The 19433-nt window shown below is 38.7% G+C and overlaps 1 protein-coding gene across 6 annotated transcripts in view; it reads right to left on the reverse strand.

Moving 5' to 3' along the window:
* Positions 1 to 19433, reverse strand: part of ELAPOR2 (endosome-lysosome associated apoptosis and autophagy regulator family member 2) — a 156887-nt gene that overhangs the window by 80140 nt on the left and 57314 nt on the right. For all 6 annotated transcript variants that reach the window (XR_011502766.1, XR_011502765.1, XM_070507528.1 and 3 more), the window contains exon 2: positions 345 to 465. Coding sequence is in view for 4 of the 6 variants with exons in the window: in XM_070507528.1 (XP_070363629.1) it covers positions 345 to 465 (121 nt within the window). In the remaining 2 variants the exon portion in view is untranslated. The remainder of the gene's footprint in view (positions 1 to 344; positions 466 to 19433) is intronic.

The raw sequence follows: 19433 nt of genomic DNA on the forward strand, positions 1-19433 counted from the left end.
ATAAATTTTTTAAACTTTTTAAAAATTTAAAGAAAAAAAGAAATCTGTTAAAGAGAAATTCTACCACTCTGCCCTCTAGAGTTTCAAGTAAGACAGTACACCAGATTCTTTTAATAAATAGATTAAAATAACTTCCTTTAATATTGCCTGTGTCTCTCTCATTAGAGATCTCAGGCACAGGGGCATCGAGTATTGAGAAAGGATGCTTTTGTCCTGCTACACATCAATGCCACGTGTTCATTTTTTCAAAGATCTCTTATATTCATTATAATTAACTTCTTGGATGAATATGAAGGGGTTACGGTTTAATCAGGAAAACAAAGGGTCAAAAATTCAAAACATACTGCATTCTTTGCCTCTCACTGGGTCAGGCAGGCCAGAGCAGTCCACTGCAGCATTCGGAATGGCAACTCTCCACCTGGAGCCACTGCTATCACATTCTGTATATTCAAAGTGGTAATCTTTCTGCAAATAATCACAAAAACAAGCCTTTGTTAGAGCCAATTTTAAAAAGATAACTGTGCTTTCTCACCCCCAAACCTGCCTGCAAGCCTGGTTCCAAACTGCACTCTCTGGTTGACTCTCATTCTTCCTCCAGTCCATCCACATCAAGGAGTTTTTGATCAAAAATGCATCATGCCAGGCAATCAGTAGGCACTGAGGATATGATTAGAGGCGGATAGTCAATGCTCTCAAGTTGTGACCATTGATCTCACCCACCAAAAAGGTATGAATAGCACACTTCTCTATTTCTTTTGCAGATTTTTAAAACTTTAAATAATTGATAGATACAAGAGCAAAATAACACTAGGAAACTGAATGCTGTCACTGTCCCAGGCTTTTCAAGGAAAGAAATGAGAACCATTCCCAATGACCTAATTCTCACTGTTTAAAATTTAACAGAAGGTATAATAATTAATCATCCAAATACTAGTAGAAGACTACCAGAATTTTTAAGGAGCTCTTGCAGGATCAATACACACCCACCACAGCAGGCTGCCATCAATCACAGACTCTAAAATAGACAGTTGCTGCAATTGCCAAATTAAGACCAACTCACTTGTCTCTGTCTGGCCTTTGGTTGCTTTGAAATTTTCATAATAATGTCCCTTGGTCAGAGCTCATTACACACGTGACATGCTCGAACTGAGAGTAACAAGGACAAAATGCCATTGGAGCATTTTAAGAATGGAAGAAATCCTAAATTTACCTCAACTTATTTTCAGTTTAATATCCCGGAAGTTGCTATTCTGCTTCATCTACTCTCTGTGCTTCCCTTACTGTATAAATGACAGGAGAGAACAGAAATATCATCACATTATCACTGGGAAATAAGACGTGGGAGGGAAGGAGGTAGCTGTGTATGTATGTGAATGCATGTGTGAGTGTGTGTGTGTGTGTGTGTGTGCGCGCGCGTGCAGTGATGGAGTGAATCTCAGTCAAGATATGGGTTCTGGAATCAGAAAGGTCTGGGTTTGAATTCACATCCCTTTCCTCCAAGTACAATATATGTGATATTGGCCAAGCCACTTTACCTCTCGAAACATCCATTTTTGTTTATTGATAAAACTAGAATAATATTTCCTATCTTGTATGGTTGTTGTGGAAATTCAGGTAATGCATGTAAAATGTTAGGCCAGTTAGGCTACACTGAGTTAGCATTTGGTTAATGGTAGAATTATGATCCTTATTAAGGACAATGGGAGTAGAGAGGACGATATAGAGGAAGGAGCTGGCGGTAACACAGTAAGGCATAAACTAACTACCTACCTGAGTCTTTGTTTCACCTACTTCAATTTCTGTATATACTTAGGACAAAACGAGAAGGAACTGTGAGCTAGAAAAGGTGGAATTCTCAGGCTGGAAGCAAAGGTCTTTATGTTGCATTCAGACTATCCTCCAGAAATAAAATTTAATATATCTTTCGGGCAATTATCTCTGAATATTTTTTTCACTCAAATTTTAGACCAAAGTTTGGCAACAGACAATTTGAGATTAAGTTATTTGACAAGAGCCTGTATTTCAAGTATGCTTCACCACCACTTAAGGGCAAACCTACATACCTAAAAAGTCAATAAAAGCAGCCAAATGAGAAGGCTTTCCAGAGGGAGAGATAGAGGACCAAGGAAGGAAAGAAAGGAAGAAGGAAAACATAATAAAAGGTCATTAAATTTGACTACATATAAATGCTTAGCACTGGTACATCAAAAGTCACTGTAAACAAAAGTAAAAGGCAAACAACAAACTGGTCAAGGATACACACACAACAAAGGTTAATTAACTTAAGAATATTGGGTTTCGAAAAATCAATAAGGAAAAGGACAAATAATTACAGTAGTCGTCACTTATCCACAGGGATACGTTCCGAGCCCTCCAGTGGACGCCTGAGTCCATGGATAGTACTGAACCCTACACATACTATGTTTTTTTCTTATACGTACATATCTACGATAAAGCTTAATTTTTAATTAGGCACAGTAAGAGTTTAACAACAATAACTAATAATAAAATAGAACAATTATAATAAAATGCTGTAATAAAAGTTATGTGAATTTGGTCTCTCTTGCAGTATCTTATTTGTAGTGTATTCACCCTTCTTGTGATGATGTGAGATGATACAACGCCTACATGATGAGAGGTGAATGACACAGCTGGATGGTGTGATTTCATCATGCTACTCAGAACTGTGCAATTTAAAACTTACGAATTGTTTATTTCTAGAATTTTCCATCTAATATTTTCAGACTGTGGTTGATCCTGGGTAACTGAAACCACAGAAAGCAAAGTCATGAATAAGGGGGACACTACTGCATTCAAAATACGGTCAAAGAACACAAGCAATTCATTAAAGAATTACACAAAAGGCCAAGGAATATATGAAAAAAGTTAAATCTCACCAAAGAAATACAAATAATAATTTTCATCAAGTTGGCATGACATTTAGAATGCTTTTTAAAAACTCTTTAAGGTAATGGTGCAATAAAATGAGTACTCGTGTGCTTTCAATGAGAGAGTAAAGTGGTACAGGCTTTCTAAAGAGATCTATGTCAATGTGTATCAAGAGCTTTAAAGTGTTCAAAATTTTGATCCCCAAAATTCCACTTCTGGAATCTAATTTAATCTCAGGCAGGGGGAAAAATGTTTAACGCGTTCAGTGACTTATGTGCAAAATTGCTCATTATAATTTTGGTATTGTTGAGGAAGCATAATTAATAGCTGAGCATTGTAGAAACTTACATTTACATTATCTGGTATTTTTCACATATATTTATATCATTAAATCCTCATAACAATTATGTGGATTACGAAGGATAGTTAATATCATTCCCATTGTTCAACTGAAGCTCAGTTTGGGAAAGTGATTCACCGAGATACCCAGCCAGTTGGTAAGCAGCATAGCTAAGAGCAGAAGTTAAGCTTTCTCCTTATTTACCAGCATTTTCCATTTACATCATACCATAATGCTTAAAATAAAAGTTTCTGTTTTAAAATAGAAGGAATGGCAAAAGTTTCAAATATAAAAGCCTGATGGTTACAGAAGTCTAATAGTAATCATCAGGAGATACAATATTTAGACAGAATACAAAAGTACACACATAAGCAGAAGCCATTTGATTTCCCTCTACTTCTGGATTAGTTTTCTCCAGCTGCCACAACAAATCATCACACACTGAGCCACTTAAAAACAACAGAAATTTATCCTCTCACAGTTCTGGAAGCAAAAAGTCCAAAATCAGTATCACTGGGCGAAAGTCCAGGTGTCAGCCAGGCTATGCTCTCTCAAGAGGCTCTAGGGAAGAACCCACTCCCTGCCTCCTCCAGCTTCTAGTGGCTGCTGGCATTCTTTGGCTTGTGGATGCATCACTGTGTCCTCTGCCTCTGGTCATACTGCCTTATCCTCTTCTGTCTTATCTCCCTCTGCCTCATTCTTATAAGGATTCTTGTGATTACATTTAGGGCCCACTTAGATAATACAGAATAATTTCCTCATCTCAAGATCCTTAACTTAGTCACATCATCAAGGCCTTTTTTTCCATAAAAAATAACTTTCATAGGTTCCCCAAATAAGGACATGGATATGTTTTTTTGGTGGAAGGGCATTATTCAGCCTACCACAGTCCACCTTTTGGCCCAAAGATTCACATCCTTCCTACATACAAAATATATTCACCATATCCCAACTTCCCCTAAAGTCTCAGCCCATTACAGATCAACTCCAAGTCTAAAACCTCATCTACACCTCATCAGATCAGAAGTCCCAAATTTAATCATCTAAATCACGTACTGGGGAGAGACCGGTTATGATCCATACTGGGGCAAAATTCCTCTCCATCTGTGGACTTCTGTTATCTGCTTCCAAAAAACAACAGTGGTTAGGCACAGGATGACAGTTACAGACATTTGCATTCAAAAAGGGATAAAAGGAAGGGAGAGAGGGAGGGAGGAAGAAGTCAATGGTCCCAGGCAGTTTCAATATCCAGCAGAGCAAACTCCATTAGGTTTCAAGAACTGGGAATAATCCTCTGTAGCTCACAGCTCCAACCTCTGGGCCCCAGTCTCCACCCTCACTCATTCTTCCATTTTTTTGAAAAGTAGAACATGTTTGCAGATGAGTAGTTTTATCAGCCTGTTTCCTGTCTATAAAATTTTGAGACTCCAACAGCCTTTCTCCATTTCATCCTCTCTCTGCACCTGTCATTCCAAGCTGGTAGCATTTCTGCTGATATAACATTATCAAAAACCTTGGGTGTCTCTTGTATATGTCACAGGATTCACGCCATTAGACAGAAGGTCCTCCACAGAGCTTTCCTGGTTAATCCCATCTTCTATTCCTGGCTTCTGCTAAGATGGTTGAGGAGATCCATTAAGTTACACATCTAATTTCCTCAGCAGTAGCAAAAGGTTTTCCAGCCACACTCTTGGCCTTCTTCCCACAACATACTTTCCTAACAGTGAATCTTCCAATTTTAGCATCTTTTGCAGTCTGGCTAGGCTAAGAATTACCTAAATCATCAAGTCTGGACTCCTTTTTGTTTAACAGTTCTTCCTTCAATTTATCTCTTTCCTCTCACATTTTGCTATAAGCAGCAAGAAGAAACCAGGCCACCCCCTGAAGACTTTGCATGGAAGTCTCCTCAGTAAATATTCAAGATCATCACTTACAAGTTTTGCTTTCCACACAGCAATAGGACAAAATTCTGCTAAGCTTTCTGCCACCAAATAACAAAAATTGCCTTTCCTCTAACTTCCAATAACATGTTCCTCTTTTCCATCTGAGACATCACCAATAGCACCTTTAATATTTCTACCAACATTCTGCTTATAACACTGTACATATTCTCTAAGACAATATCAGCTTTTTCTGCTGTGCTCTTCACTTCTTCCTGAGCCCTAACTGATAGAGCTTTGACCTCCATAATTCTACCAACAATCTGCTCAAGGCAATGTAGGCCTCCTCTATCACGTGTCTTAAAATTCTTCCAGTTACTATTACCCAATTCTAAAACTTCTTCCACATTTTTAAGTATGTGTCACAGCAGCTCCCCATTTCCAGGGAGCCAAGTCTATACTAATTTTCCTATTGTTGCTGTAACAAATTACCACAAATTTAGCAGCTTAAAACAACAGAAATTTAATCTTTCACAGTTCTGGAGGTCAGAAGTCCAAAGTCAGTATCACTGGTCTTATCACAGTATTGGCCAGGCCACGCTCCCTCTGGTGCCTTTAATGGAGAATTCATTCTTTGCCTCTTCCAGCTTCTGGTGGCTGCCAGCATTCATTGGCTTATAGCCACATCAGTCCAATCTCTGCTTCTTTGGACAAGTTGCCTTCTTTCTCCTCCCTCATGATTGCATTAGGGACCATACAGATAATCTCCCCATCTCCAGATTCTTCTTTACATCTTCAAAGTCTTTTTTTTTTTTTTTAAAGATTTTATTTTTATCCTTTTTCTCCCCAAAGCCCCCCAGTACATAGTTGTATATTCTTCATTGTGGGTCCTTCTAGTTGTGGCATGTGGGACGCTGCCTCAGCGTGGTTTGATGAGCAGTGCCATGTCCGCGCCCAGGATTCGAACCAACGAAACACTGGGCCACCTGCAGCGGAGTGCATGAACTTAACCACTCGGCCACGGGGCCAGCCCCCAAAGTCTTTTTTATCATATGAGGTAACATTCACAGCTTCCAGGGATTAGGATGTGGGAATTCGGGGGCTGTAGGGAGCATACTATTCAGCCTACCACAATCTCCTATTACAGAATATCCTTGAGCAGCCATGCAGTTGCATAATGGCTTTTTAGCTCCTCTTGTTCCCAGTTACTTGTATTAGGAAGTCTTTCCTATTTTCATATTCCACTGAGAAGATCTCGGCCCCCATATGTGAAATTCAGGTACTCTGTTATTGTCCTTGCAAAATAATGATGCTGAGAAGGCTGGCATGAATTTCCAATGAAGCAATGCCTCTGAATAAATTGGTAAGCTCAAGAAAACTCTCCTCTACCACTGCCTCTGTATCATTCAGGTTGCTAGGTGTAAAATGAGAACAGCAATAAGAACATGAAAAAGGTATACTGTGTTTTCTGGCTGTAATGGTAAATGTCATATGCCAATTAATTTTCCTAAGATTCTTTATCCTATCTGCCTCCTCCAGAATACCCTTGAACTCTAAAGGGCCACAGCTACTAAGTTGCAATATTCTTAGGGTTCCAGCAGGAAGCTATAATGTGTTTATTTATAATTTAAAAATAAGAAATGCAAACCTACTTCATGCAGAGGACAGCACTTGGGGTCACAAATTTAGATTGTAGCCCATGCCAGATAGGTTTTATTTTAAATTATTTAATAGGCTATTTCATCTGGGCTGGTAACAAGTGACTAAAAGAAAAAATCTGTTTCTGAAGGCAACCCTTAAATCCACAGCAAAGATTTAAGAAATAGTGTGATATAGTAAAATCACTAAAGATACAATATAAGACCCCAAATCATTCTGAATGATATTCAAAGTACTGAATAAAGAGAATTATAGTACATAAGTTTTCAGATTTATAGGTGACATCTCAAAACTCTAGCCTTAGACCCAAGTAAATATTGAGCACTTAAACTGATCCTTTAGAAATGGGAATTTTCTGGGTATTAAAAAGCAATTAAAAAGAAAGGGTAAAGTTTTTTTCTCATATAAATATAAAGTTAATACATGTCAAGAATTTTATCTAAGTCATTAATGAGCAAGTCAATCAGTAAGATGTTACCACCAGTTCAAAGGAGAATTCAAAGAACACACATAAACAGGGCAATTAAGAAAGTGAAATGAATTAACTAAGAGATGCAGAACTAGTAAATATTCAGAGGGTAACAATAACATTCCAAGGGATAAAATGTATTTTCATTTCTATGGACAAGAATCATCTGTATTACTATTGGTTTCCTACAACTGACAGTTTTATAAAATAGTTCAAAGACAAAGAACAATGCAGGCCCCTACAGAAACTAATCATTCAGAAAGGTGCACTACCCAGGACATCCAGTAATCTTTTCTGCCTATTTCAACGTGCTTCACAATTTTTCCTAACAAGAGGGAAAATTTCTGACAATTTCTCCCACATTACAAGGCTCCCGACAGTTTATCACCAAACATACTGATATGAGTCAGAGCACACTCGAAATGACAGAAGGTCAGCTCACAAGCCACACTCTCCAAACCATAAACTGTAGGGAGTGCTTAGCCCTACCCCACTCGAAGGAGGCAGTTTATTTAGACATGTCTGCAAATCACAGAACGCTGGGGCATGGAGACATTGCCTCAAATAACAAAAGAATGGAATTCCCTGAAAGCCTTACATTGTAAATATGCAGGAACGAGGAAACAACCCAAAAAGAAATAGTCAGAGCATGGAATTACTCCTGATCACCAAACACTTAAGGGAATATTATCCCTGAATAGAAATCATCATGAGCTACATACACATACACACACTCACAAGTCGTGGTACAGGCACGAATTCTCAAACAGCAAAACCTCAAAATGTGTTATCTTACACCGAAAACACAAAATGTCAGGATACACCCAATAAATATTGGATGACCACAGTGTCCCCCGACAAAGACCCCCTCCTTGACCAATCTTTAGTCAAGCTCCTCTGAATGCTCTCCCCAGTGAAGCCTCAGCCTTTGGGCTTCCGTGTTCACCTTCGCATCGCTCAGTTTTATCAAGAATCCTGTCAAGTCAGTTTAGCCAGAATCTCCCCTTACCCCTGAGGTTTCCTCTTAGGAATTTTCCACCACTGACTCCCACCCTATTCCTTGCCTATAAATCCCCACTTGTCCAAGCTGTATTCAGAATGGAGGCCTGCTCTGTAATGAGGAAGCTTTTCCTCTATTGCAGTAGTTCCTGAATAAAATCTGCTTTTATATTTTAATTATTCTCCAGCTCTGGTTTTCTTTCACACCACCAAATACAAAAGTCATTTACCCTATGAAAGTCTCATGGTGCTCACAGAAAACTTAGGGGTATCATCTCCCAATTATGAAGACAATTGTTACAGTTTAACTACACATAGGCTAGACCATGTTTCAAATAAATCTCACATATAAAAATATGCATATATATGTATACAGAGACACTATTATTGACAATACACATATTTTATAAATTGACTAACATTTATCATATAATGATTTATGCATATATCAATATACATCATCTTTATATATTAATATATATCATTCTTACTAGCTGGCTCTTAATTACTAAATAAGTAGTATGGCCTAAGTGCCATGAGGAGATTTAAAATAAATGTAATACATAGTCCCTGTACTCAATAAGCTTATGATTTTGTTGGCATGGACAGGACACACACAAAAACACACACACACGCCATATAATTTTATAAGAAAGCACAAAGGCTCCAAAGTGGAACAGTGTCATCACAAGTCAGCATGCAAGTAAAAACTCTACCTGGTAAAAATTACCAATAAAAATCCCTTCACTCTCCAATAAAGTAGAATCTTGTACCACTTCTCAATAAATTCATCACAGCAAATTTTTCCTTAAGCCCTCTATCAGATACCTATTTCTTAGCACCCAAACAGCTTACATTTTAGCGGCTATGTTTTCTAGAAAAATAAGGTAGAATATGCATGATTTGACCTCATTATATTATGATTTCAGAGTAGGAAGAAATTTCTATGAGCTGGAACTGCCTGAAAAGGCTTTGAGGAGAAAGCCCTGAAAGATAGGCAGTAACTATTCTAGTGCTTACCACTTCTTTAACAAATAGCTAGTTTGACATGGTGTGATAAACGTGAGATCAACCCTAAAGATTATATGCCTGAATATATGCAGTGAAATACACTAGCCTAAGGATGGATAGATGAGTGAGTGAGTGAGCAAATTAAAGAAAGAACAAATGAACAAAGCTGCCCAGTCTTCAGTATCCTAAGATTTGCTCGTCAGTGACCCACCAATGAGAAAATCAGCTCCGTGATGCTCCCCGCTTATCTTCTGTAGTCAATTAAGAGTTGACCAGAGTTAATTATAAAGCCCCAGAAGATGACCACAAATTCTAGTACAGAATCAAAAGCAGTAGAGGCAGTAGGTGGCCTCTGGCTTCAAAGAAGACAAAGTGCTGGTACCTAAGAGAACGCATACTGAGGGAAGGAACAAAAAGAAGCAAATGTAATTCATTTTCTTCCCATAAGGTTCCTTTTCTTTGAATATTTTTATATGAAATGTTGAGAAGAGCATAGTAACCTTGTATTTGATGAGACTGCAATTCCTCTGGGAGAAAGGGCCCCAAATTTAAGTGCTCAGCAAAGTGCTTGGCACAGTTATTTGAGAGAGCAAGACAGCAAGAGAGAAAAAAGGAGAGAGCATGAGACTGTAGTGCACGGCACAAATATTACAACTCCAATTCCAAGGAGCAAGCGTACTCATCCTACTATGTGGATAGGTCAAACGCATGAGAACACAATGCAGACACACACGCAACTTGCAATAAAAGCTGCCTTAGCCTACATTATCAAGTACATGAGCACAGTAGCACTGTGAGAAAATATTTATATTCAGATTTTTCTTTTATAAAAGGAACATGAAGTTATGAAGTTACCATGGGAACCTAAGGCTAAGTAAAGTAATATGTATCTGATCTATTTATGACATCCTTTTCTCTGCATTTGTAGACACTATTGCTTTTTAGAAATTATTTTGAAAAAGTTCATGCTTTAAACCTAGTGCAATGACTGTCTTAGTAAACAAAGCCTTACAGGTACTCATTTTGTGATTCCACATATATTTATTGAGTACCTCCCATGGGCCACTGGGTAGACGCTGGGGACACCACAGTGAACAAAGTAGCCAAGTCTCTACTCTCATGGGGCTTATGTCTTGGTGTAAATGAATGTGCACAGGGTTTCTTGGAAAGACCCAGCTTAGACCATTTTCCTTCTATGGCTCTCATCTAACCTTGCAAAGGGGTGGGCAATGAACCAGAAACAACAGACCTAGATTCCAACCTCACCTCTACCAGTGCTAAATTTAAGATCCTGAGCAATTCAACTAACTCTCTGCACCCCAGCTTCCTTAATCTTTGACAGAAAAATCTGTGCTTATAGTATTATAGTCTATATCTCATATTTTCACTGTTCTTGATAAAGGCAAACCAACCACCTCTTGTAATCATGTACTGTCAGGGCAAGTTTCAAAAAAGAACATTCTAAAACAAGTGTTTCCATGAAGAAATGAAGGAAACTTCAATTTTCTCAAGAAATCTGCAGTTCGAAAATCTATAATATAAATATTAGAAATATTAATTCTAAAAACTCTCATAGAAGATACTCAAGAAAAATGTATGCTCTTCTACAAAAAAGTCTTTAAACACATGCAATCATTTTATCTAATTACATTTAAACTTAATGTTTATCTCTGCTCCCCACAAACCCACAAAAGTGGAGTTTCTAAAAGGAGCAGATGACAATACTATAAGACAACAAAAATAAAGAGACGATAAGTGAAAATGAGAGTAGACGCAGGTGTCAACAACTATTTTTGGAAGATAGCATAAGGTGAGCTCTTCTTGACTTATCAAAGCAAGGACATCTGAAAGCTAAGGACTACAGAGGTGGATGATAAGAAGAAAGCTGATTTGAGCTGTAGAAACTCTCAGAATTGAAGGCACCAAATACGTCAGAAAACAAACAAAATCTACAAACAAAAAAACTGGTTCAAAATCTGTTTGAGGATGTAGACCCCCCTGATTTCCTTCTACATCATGACATGAGAAAAGAATTATCGTCTCTGGAAAAAACTGAACTAGAAAGGTTACAGATTCAGGGACACGAAGTGTAGCAAATGGAAGGAAAGGCATCTTACTGAAAACAGGGGACCATGTGAAACACAGCTACATACTCAATGATGAGATCCACCTCAGGGACACTTCTCCATCAACACTGAATCCCAGCCCCAGCTAACCCCAACACCACTGTCCTTTCCACTTGAACCACCACCCCCAAAGACTAGCAAAGGCACCTTTCTGCTCTCCCAAAGGAGTCCTCAGTGGATGTTACACTTCACATTAGGACCGTTACCCACATCATTTCAGCTGATTTTCACAACTGCTCACCCTAGAATTGAGATTAGCTGTAATGTAACCTTTACCTGCAATACGATAATTATTTTTGTTATTTTGTTATTAATAATAACACTAGTTTCAGAGCCCTATTAGCTTTCAAAAATAATTTTCATAACATTATCCTACTTGAATTGGTCCACAGTATAGCCCTACATAGTGGACAAGGGTCTTACCTCCATCCTCATGGCCACTGCCCTATCTCAATCACCATCTTCTGCTGTCTGGATGACTACCACCAACAGCCTAACTGGCATTCCTCTTCTGCTCTTGCCCACACCAATGACACTTAGCAGGCAGTTCTAATTATGTCATCCCTGCTCAAAACCCTGCAACAACTTCCAGTCAGCCTGAGGATAAAGTCCATAATCTTAGCATAGCATAAAAGGCTTTTCTTGATTCATTCTCCATCTCTTTCTCCAAGTTTCATGTCTCAACCTTCTTCATGCATGAAATACTGAAACAATGGAATCAAACATGCTTGCCTCCAGGCCCTGGCATGTGAATTTCCTCTGCCAGGAAGGTTTTCTCTGCCCATATCTTGAACAGCATAAGGAAATCTGTATAATAACAAGGCACTGTGTAGCAGGTTCTCTCTCAGGTGCACCCCTTTGCAGCACCAAAGGCAAGAGTATAAACTGAGGTGCTCCTTCCTCTTTTATACTCACCTCACACCTTAAACAGCCTCCTCACATTCAAGTGGTGACCTCAGCTGCACATCCAAGGTCTGTCAGTGCCCCTTCCACAACAAGTCTACCATCCGGAGCATAGACCTGGGAAAAGCTCATGAAGGCTCTGGAAGCAGACGTGGGCCATTCAAGCATGTAATTTCAAAGTTCTATTACCCAGTGTATGGTATAAAAGGGTGGGGGAAGTGGAGGACACAACATCCAAGTAGGCAGAACTCCTTGGCCCACAGACTGCAAGGCAGGAGCAGGAACACAGCTGGAGGAGGACCAGAGTGAGGCCCTTTACAGCAGAGACCAAGGGAGGGGCTCCTCTTCCCTGGTCTGAAGGTGGTACTGATCTCTCTTATATAAAGTCATCCAAACAAAAGAACTGCAAGAAAGATATCTACCACTTCATAATACAGAATTTCCTGGGAGAGCGAATCAGTCTACCTCTTGCAGGGTTCCTAGGTGGAGGTAATTTTTTTCTTCTTTTCTTTTCTTTGCCTAACCCAAATTAAAACTATACAATGGTATGTAAAAGTCCATTTTTCAAAAAAAACAAATCCCTTGGAAATCTACTTGTTATGTCTAATTATATATGGCTGCAAGCTTATCTGTGTGTAATATAAACTACACATTTTTCTACATGAATCAGGCTGAAACTGAAAAGGCACTTTTGCTTCTACAAAATTTTTGAGCAACTACTTACTATTTAGTAAGTGCCAAGAGAAACTGCATCAAACATTTCAGAAATATACCCCATGGCACATTAATTCCACTTTCACTTCAAGGCATGTAACCTAAGGAAACTATTTGCATCGTAGTATTATTTAAAATAGTAAAACTTGAAAACAATCTAAATGTGCAACAATGAGAGACTAGTTATTAAACTATAGTGTACTCATGATGGGATTTTATACAGTCCATTTTAAAATGATAACACCAATGCCATATTTAATGACAAAAAATATTTACAACGTATTTAAGTGTAATGTGAAGGTTACAAAACAATATATCTGAACCCTTTTACAGTGTATTTGGGTGTGTAATTAATACATGGAAAAATGACTGTAGGTATGTCGACCAAAAGATTGACAGTAGTTAACTGTGTGGTTAAAAAGAGTGATTTTTAATTTCTCTTTTGTGATACTAAGTTTTTAAACTTTTCAACAGTTTAAATGTATTACTTTTCCTAAGTTCAGGTAGTTGCTTTGCCAAGACTTAAAAAAAAGTTTCTATTTCTCCTGACTTTAGGATAAGGTACCTGGTAGGACATGCAAAAATTCAAAGGATACCATTGAAGGCTTATTCCATTATCATTCATTAGCACCTGAGTCTAGATTAGTTTCTCTGATAGGTGTCATTCACCTAGCAAGGCTTTAAGGGTAAAGGTCACAAGACATAGGTCAGATAGATTCTGTAGAAGGTAACGTGGAAGAGAAAACCCAGAGCTTAAGTACTATAGAAGCAGGCAGCTACAAGAAGCCTTCTGCTACAAAGCGGATGAAGAAAAGTGCAAGCAGTCAACCGGAAGAAAAGAGAACAAGGAGGTGGAGGAGCTCTGACAACACACTTTGCGGACTTCCCAGCTTCGCTCAGGAAAGGGCAAACGCCACAGCTGCATCCAGCTAAGCTACTGGCAGGGTTCAGACACAAAAGATTTATAAAACACAATTTAAATTCAAAAGCTAATTTTTGTCACTGCTGCCACTTGATACTGAGCTTTACTTGTAAAGAGTGCTTACAGAAATAGCATAAGTGCTAAGTGGCTCTGGAAATTTTAACATCCAAATCATGTTTTTGCTGGCAAATTTTGTGAACTAAATAAGAATAAGCTAGTTATTTAAATTCTTTTGCATTCAACTGACCCTATAAGAATCTCTCAAATTAACAGAAATTTTTTTTTAAAGTTTAACCCTAATAAGACCTATTGTCATAATTAGACTCCTAGAAAACAAATTTAAAACGTTAAAAGATTTTCTTTTTACAGAAAGAGTAGATACCTGTTGTTCTGTCTGACTGGCATCCTTTTACCATTTTTTCAGTAACAGCATGCCCCTTGCCCTCATATCCTTTGGGAAACTATTTTAAGGTTCCACGCAGTTCTGATTAGGCAGCCAATCACAGGAGTGTAACTCCTGGCCAGGCCCTAACATGGATGTGTGCCCTGACCCGTCTTAATAAACTACTCACTGGTACCAGCCAAGATGGAGAAAGCCCACTACAGTTTGTCTTTCCCACTCTGCACAAAATACACAAAGCAAGACTCTGCAAGGTAAAGAGCAGCAGGTGGGTTGGGGAAGAAAGTCAAAACTTGAACAACAACTAGCACAATGGTAGTGAGTTTGCTGGTTTCTTTTCTCCCATTATCTCTTGGCTTTGAGCGGAAGGTGGGCCAAATCAGGGAACTGGCTGGTAGGTGTGGAGTGCAAAACTCCAAGAGAGTCCCATCTTTCTGGCCAGGAGACCAAGAAAAGGCATCCCAGTTACTCGGATAATGATAGGGGAAACCATGTGCTTCTTTTTGTTTCTCTTTTCTCTCTTCCAGCCCCGCCCCAAGGTCAGTACCAGTTGTGGAACTGCTCTGACGCCACCATAGTGACACAGGCACCCCAAGAGAAAACCTTTCTTTCTAGATAAAGGAACTAGCACAAGGGATTCCTGCTGTGCAGAGTTTTCGGAAGAGAATCTTTGCCACTTCCCCCCAGGCAGGCAGAATTGCAGAAAAGCATGGAGGCTAAAACTATGCAGTAATCCACCTTTCTGGCCAGAGGAAATATAACAAGGAGTCCCTGACACAACATCTCAGAGTATTGGAAAAGGGGATCCCGTAGTTCTGTGCATGAAGCGATGCAAGGCCCAGGCTCCCCCTCAAGCTGGGGAAGTGTGGAATATAATCAAAGCAGCACAGCACAGCCAACAAGAATTCAACTACAGTATAATCCACCACCACAACTAAACCCTGAGTGGCTCAAGCAAGGGGCAGGTAGATGATTGTGCTGGTGATGACAGCTATTCATTATTGACTAACATACACCAGTCATTGTGCTAAGTTCTTTACAAATATCTCAATGCTGTCCACCACTTTATGAGGTAGAGTTTTTACAGATAAGAAAACTGGCAGAGAATTAGGTAAGCTCCTAACGTCATACTGCTGATCTGTAGCAAAGCTAGGAGTAGAACCTAAGCCTGCCTGACTCCAAAGCACATCATGGACATTACAGTTCCCTGGTTAGATCCTGAGCGCTAACAACAAATCTTAAAACCTCATAAGCAGAAATCAAAATAAAAACTGACGCCTCACTACCCGTCTCTGAACTTCAGAGAAAGCAGAATTTGACTAGCAATAATTCCCTTCGCCCATCCCTCTCCATATCTCCCTGTGCTCTCAGTACCATCACACCACCGTGTCCTGGGGAACCGATGACCTCAAAGTAAATTTACAAATCATTTTTCAGAAGCTACTTGCTCCAAAATACCTTTATTTTCTACCATAAGCCTTCTAATTATTCAGCTTTGTCTCTTTTCCTCAAATGTTGGCTTTAAAATAATATTTAATATTTTATTTTCTGATTACAAAGCAACACGTTTAGTATGAAAAGTTTAGGAAATACGGAAACACAAAGAAAATAAATATCCACTATATTCTCATCGACTAGAAATAACCACTGTTAGGATGTCAGTCATATTTCTAAGCACATTTATTTTAAAAACTGATATCATTTATATTATCAAGTTTGTATTATGCAAGTAATAAATACTTACTCTATAAAAATTACTTAGAGAATAGAGATAGGAGGCTTTCCATTCTACAGCTTTCTCTTGACTCATATTTTTTAAAGCAATATACAATACAGTCACTTTGAACAAGAAAATTAAATAAACATTTTTCTTAAATAAAATAAACATATGTCTTCATTAAACATAATACACTTCTCTGAACCTAGGGATAAATTAACACAGAAAATAAAAGTCACACTAGTGGGAAATCATGAAGCCTATGTGCTTTACTCTTTTCCCCAATACTTACGGGCATCTTTCCTTCACGGGAAAAATAAAGAAATATTTTCTCAGTGCTCTCTCACACCCTTCTCTATGACACAGCTCAGAAATGTTAAGCAGACAGATTATTCATAGTCTGAGATAAAGACTGGGGTGAACTTGATTCTAGTCCCAACACCCCCATTTTTCTGGTTGTATGCCTTAGGAAAGCCACCTGACATCTCTGAGCCTCAATTTTGTCCATCTGTAATAAAACTGTAATACCTACTCTCCTTATCTTGTAGGACTATAAGAATAAATAAACTGAAATCACTATGCAAATATGGGATGATCATTCATACACAAGATATATTTAGGTTTGCGTGCCAGAAAACTCTTAGTGATTTCAGGCCACATACTACAGTAAGCACCAGAAAATAAGGACTATAACCTCTTTAGCTCCTTGCAGTTTAAAAAGATGTTTCACATAAATTTTCTGTTTGATCCTCATGGCAATAATGTGAGGGAGGTAGTACCACATTTCCTCAATCCTAAAGTGCAAATGTGAAGATTTCTGAAATCCATATCAAAAGAAACCTGTCATTAGCTGTGCAAAATGACGAAACTGTCAGGGCCTGGGCTTGTGCAGGGTTAACAATAGGCCAACTATCCATTCATTTGCTTATCACTTCAGTTGAGTTATTTGTATCCCAAGAGTTGAATTTTCTCTTTGTTGCTTACAACATCTGAAAAAAAATTACACAATGATGTGGCACAGAAACCAAAAGTGAATGTGTACAAAAGCCCACCTCTCCCACAAGAGGTAACGCAATTAGAAGAGGCAGAAGTTGCCAATTCCCTAAGAACAGACCACAGAAGTTTAAATGCTAGAACAGAACCACTTCGTGCATCTTGAAGGACTGTCACCAAAATATTACCTGCCAAGCACTTCTGAAAAACTCCGAAGAGACAGTGTTTAAGTACAAGCGACAAAACCATGAGTGTAACCTAGTAGAAAAAAGCTTTTTAGGGATATTTATAAAACAAGGCTCAAATCATTTGCATTAGGAAATACAAATTTAAAAACAAACAAAATAGAAACAATAGGAAATGTGAGACCACAGTCCAGCCTTAAATATGTGACACTCTAAGAACTAATTGATTAAGTATATAAATTGGCAGATACCTAAGCCCTGTTGAGCCAGGGCTTGACCCAAAAAAAGAGAAAACTCTTGGTGGTGAGTAAAGCCAGAATGTAGAGAAAAGGCAAAAGAAAGGGTAGAATATAAAAAAGGAAAATTAGGCAGAGACCAGTGTCATGGAAGGCAAGACAGAGGTTGTGTCAGGCCAAAACAGACCAGTATCCTTAGCACAGGTTTAGAAAAGAATCTTATCACCCAACCTCACAGGCCGTTGATAGAAGTAATTCAGAAGAATCTTTAGATATTTCAGGTGAAGGCAAAGATTCAGTCTTTGACATAAATATTAAAGAAGGATGATATATAATTAAGTGGATATATTTATACTATTGTTAGTTGGAAAAAAATATTATACATTTAACACAATGGAGATTTCTCCCACTCTTCAAAAAAGTTAATAAATTTCTGGTGCGTTTTAAAATAAATGATGCTTTAGAATTGAGGAAAAATGGTATTGTAAGAAATCTGAGACTCAAGATTTCTGAGATCCAGCAGCATGTGTAAGGCCTAGCTAGGAGTCAAAAATAGCACAAGCAAAATTCTATCTTCACTATATCACGGTTACTAACATCAGCAATTTTCTTATTAATATGTATTATGGGTACTTCCCTCTTTTATTACTTGCTTTTAGTACTTAGCACTTCCCGTCTCAGCTCTATCCCCACTCGTCTCAGCAGTCTTTTTGTACTTCTTCCCTAGTCAGCTCACTTTCTTATTCTCCTCACAGCAATTCTCAAATTAACACTAATATTTTCAAGCCATATACTAAAGCTCAGTCCTTTCACTCTCAGCAGATAACCTTGCATCCTACCTTGACAAGAAAACAAAAGCTCTCCAGGCACAAATTTCCTCAAATGTTTCCTGTCTTCTGAGGGTGTCTGTACATGCACAAACTTACTTACCTGCTTGCCTCCTTCCCTTGGGTCTCATGTAACAATGAACCCTTCCTATTTTACAAAATGTACAAAATGAGAATTTTACAAAATTTTACAAAATGAGAATCTCTGACTGTTCTTCAAACCTCCTCCTCTCCTCAAACTTTTCCCATTAACTATTCTGCCTCTCTCTTGCTTCTGTTACGCCTCTCCTTCTATTCTGGCTTGCCCCTCAACATATAAATTATTCATGTCTCTCCCATTACTTAAAAAAAAGTCTCCAGTGACTCAGTGTGTTGGTAATTCATCATTTGCTCCTTAGATCCATTCTCCACCCTTATCTGCCCCTAGTGAGGCCGGGGGGGCTGACCTCTCTCGATTATATTACTCAAGCTTGTTTGTCCTCTGGATTCTGGTTATGTTCATGCAATAGGAAGCACCAGCAAAAGACTAGAGGGAGGTATTTATCTCCCTTCCGCCTTCCACAGCCACTGTGGAAGCTTCCATAACACCCTTCCCTCTCTTTGTCCCTTTAGGCCTATGAGCGCTAACAGCTTCCTGATCTGTTCCTGCTTGTTCCCAGTGCCTCTGTAGTTGGTTCCCTTAAAATCAGCCCACATCTCCATAAAAAATTTCTGTACTAAATTCTGTTGAGTTGAACTTTTTGTGAGCTGTTTCTTGCCAGGACTCTTACTGATACATCTCATATGCCCCTCCAACTCCTTTCCATTTCTTGTCTTGAAAGAGTTGTCTATACACACTATCTCCCATTATTGTCTCTCATTTACCCCTCAACTCACTGTGATCTGGATTCTGCCTCCAGGAATCCACTGAATTGAGGAAGTAGGGTATTCAAGACCATTTATGATCTGGCCCTGTCTACCTTCTAGCTATATCTCCCACCGTCTGCCCCTAAACCATGTGCTCCAGCCATAAGTGCCCCTAGTTGTCTTAAGCCTCTTATAGGATTCCCTCCACCTGGAGAGTCTTTCTCTGCTTTGGGCACCAAGTGAACTCCTAGCCATTGTGCAAGCTTCAATCCAGGAAGCACCTCCTTCTGGGAATCCTTCTCTCCCTCACTCACCCT

Source organism: Equus asinus, chromosome 1, assembly GCF_041296235.1.
Source record: "Equus asinus isolate D_3611 breed Donkey chromosome 1, EquAss-T2T_v2, whole genome shotgun sequence".
In the NCBI taxonomy this organism is placed as follows: domain Eukaryota; kingdom Metazoa; phylum Chordata; class Mammalia; order Perissodactyla; family Equidae; genus Equus; species Equus asinus.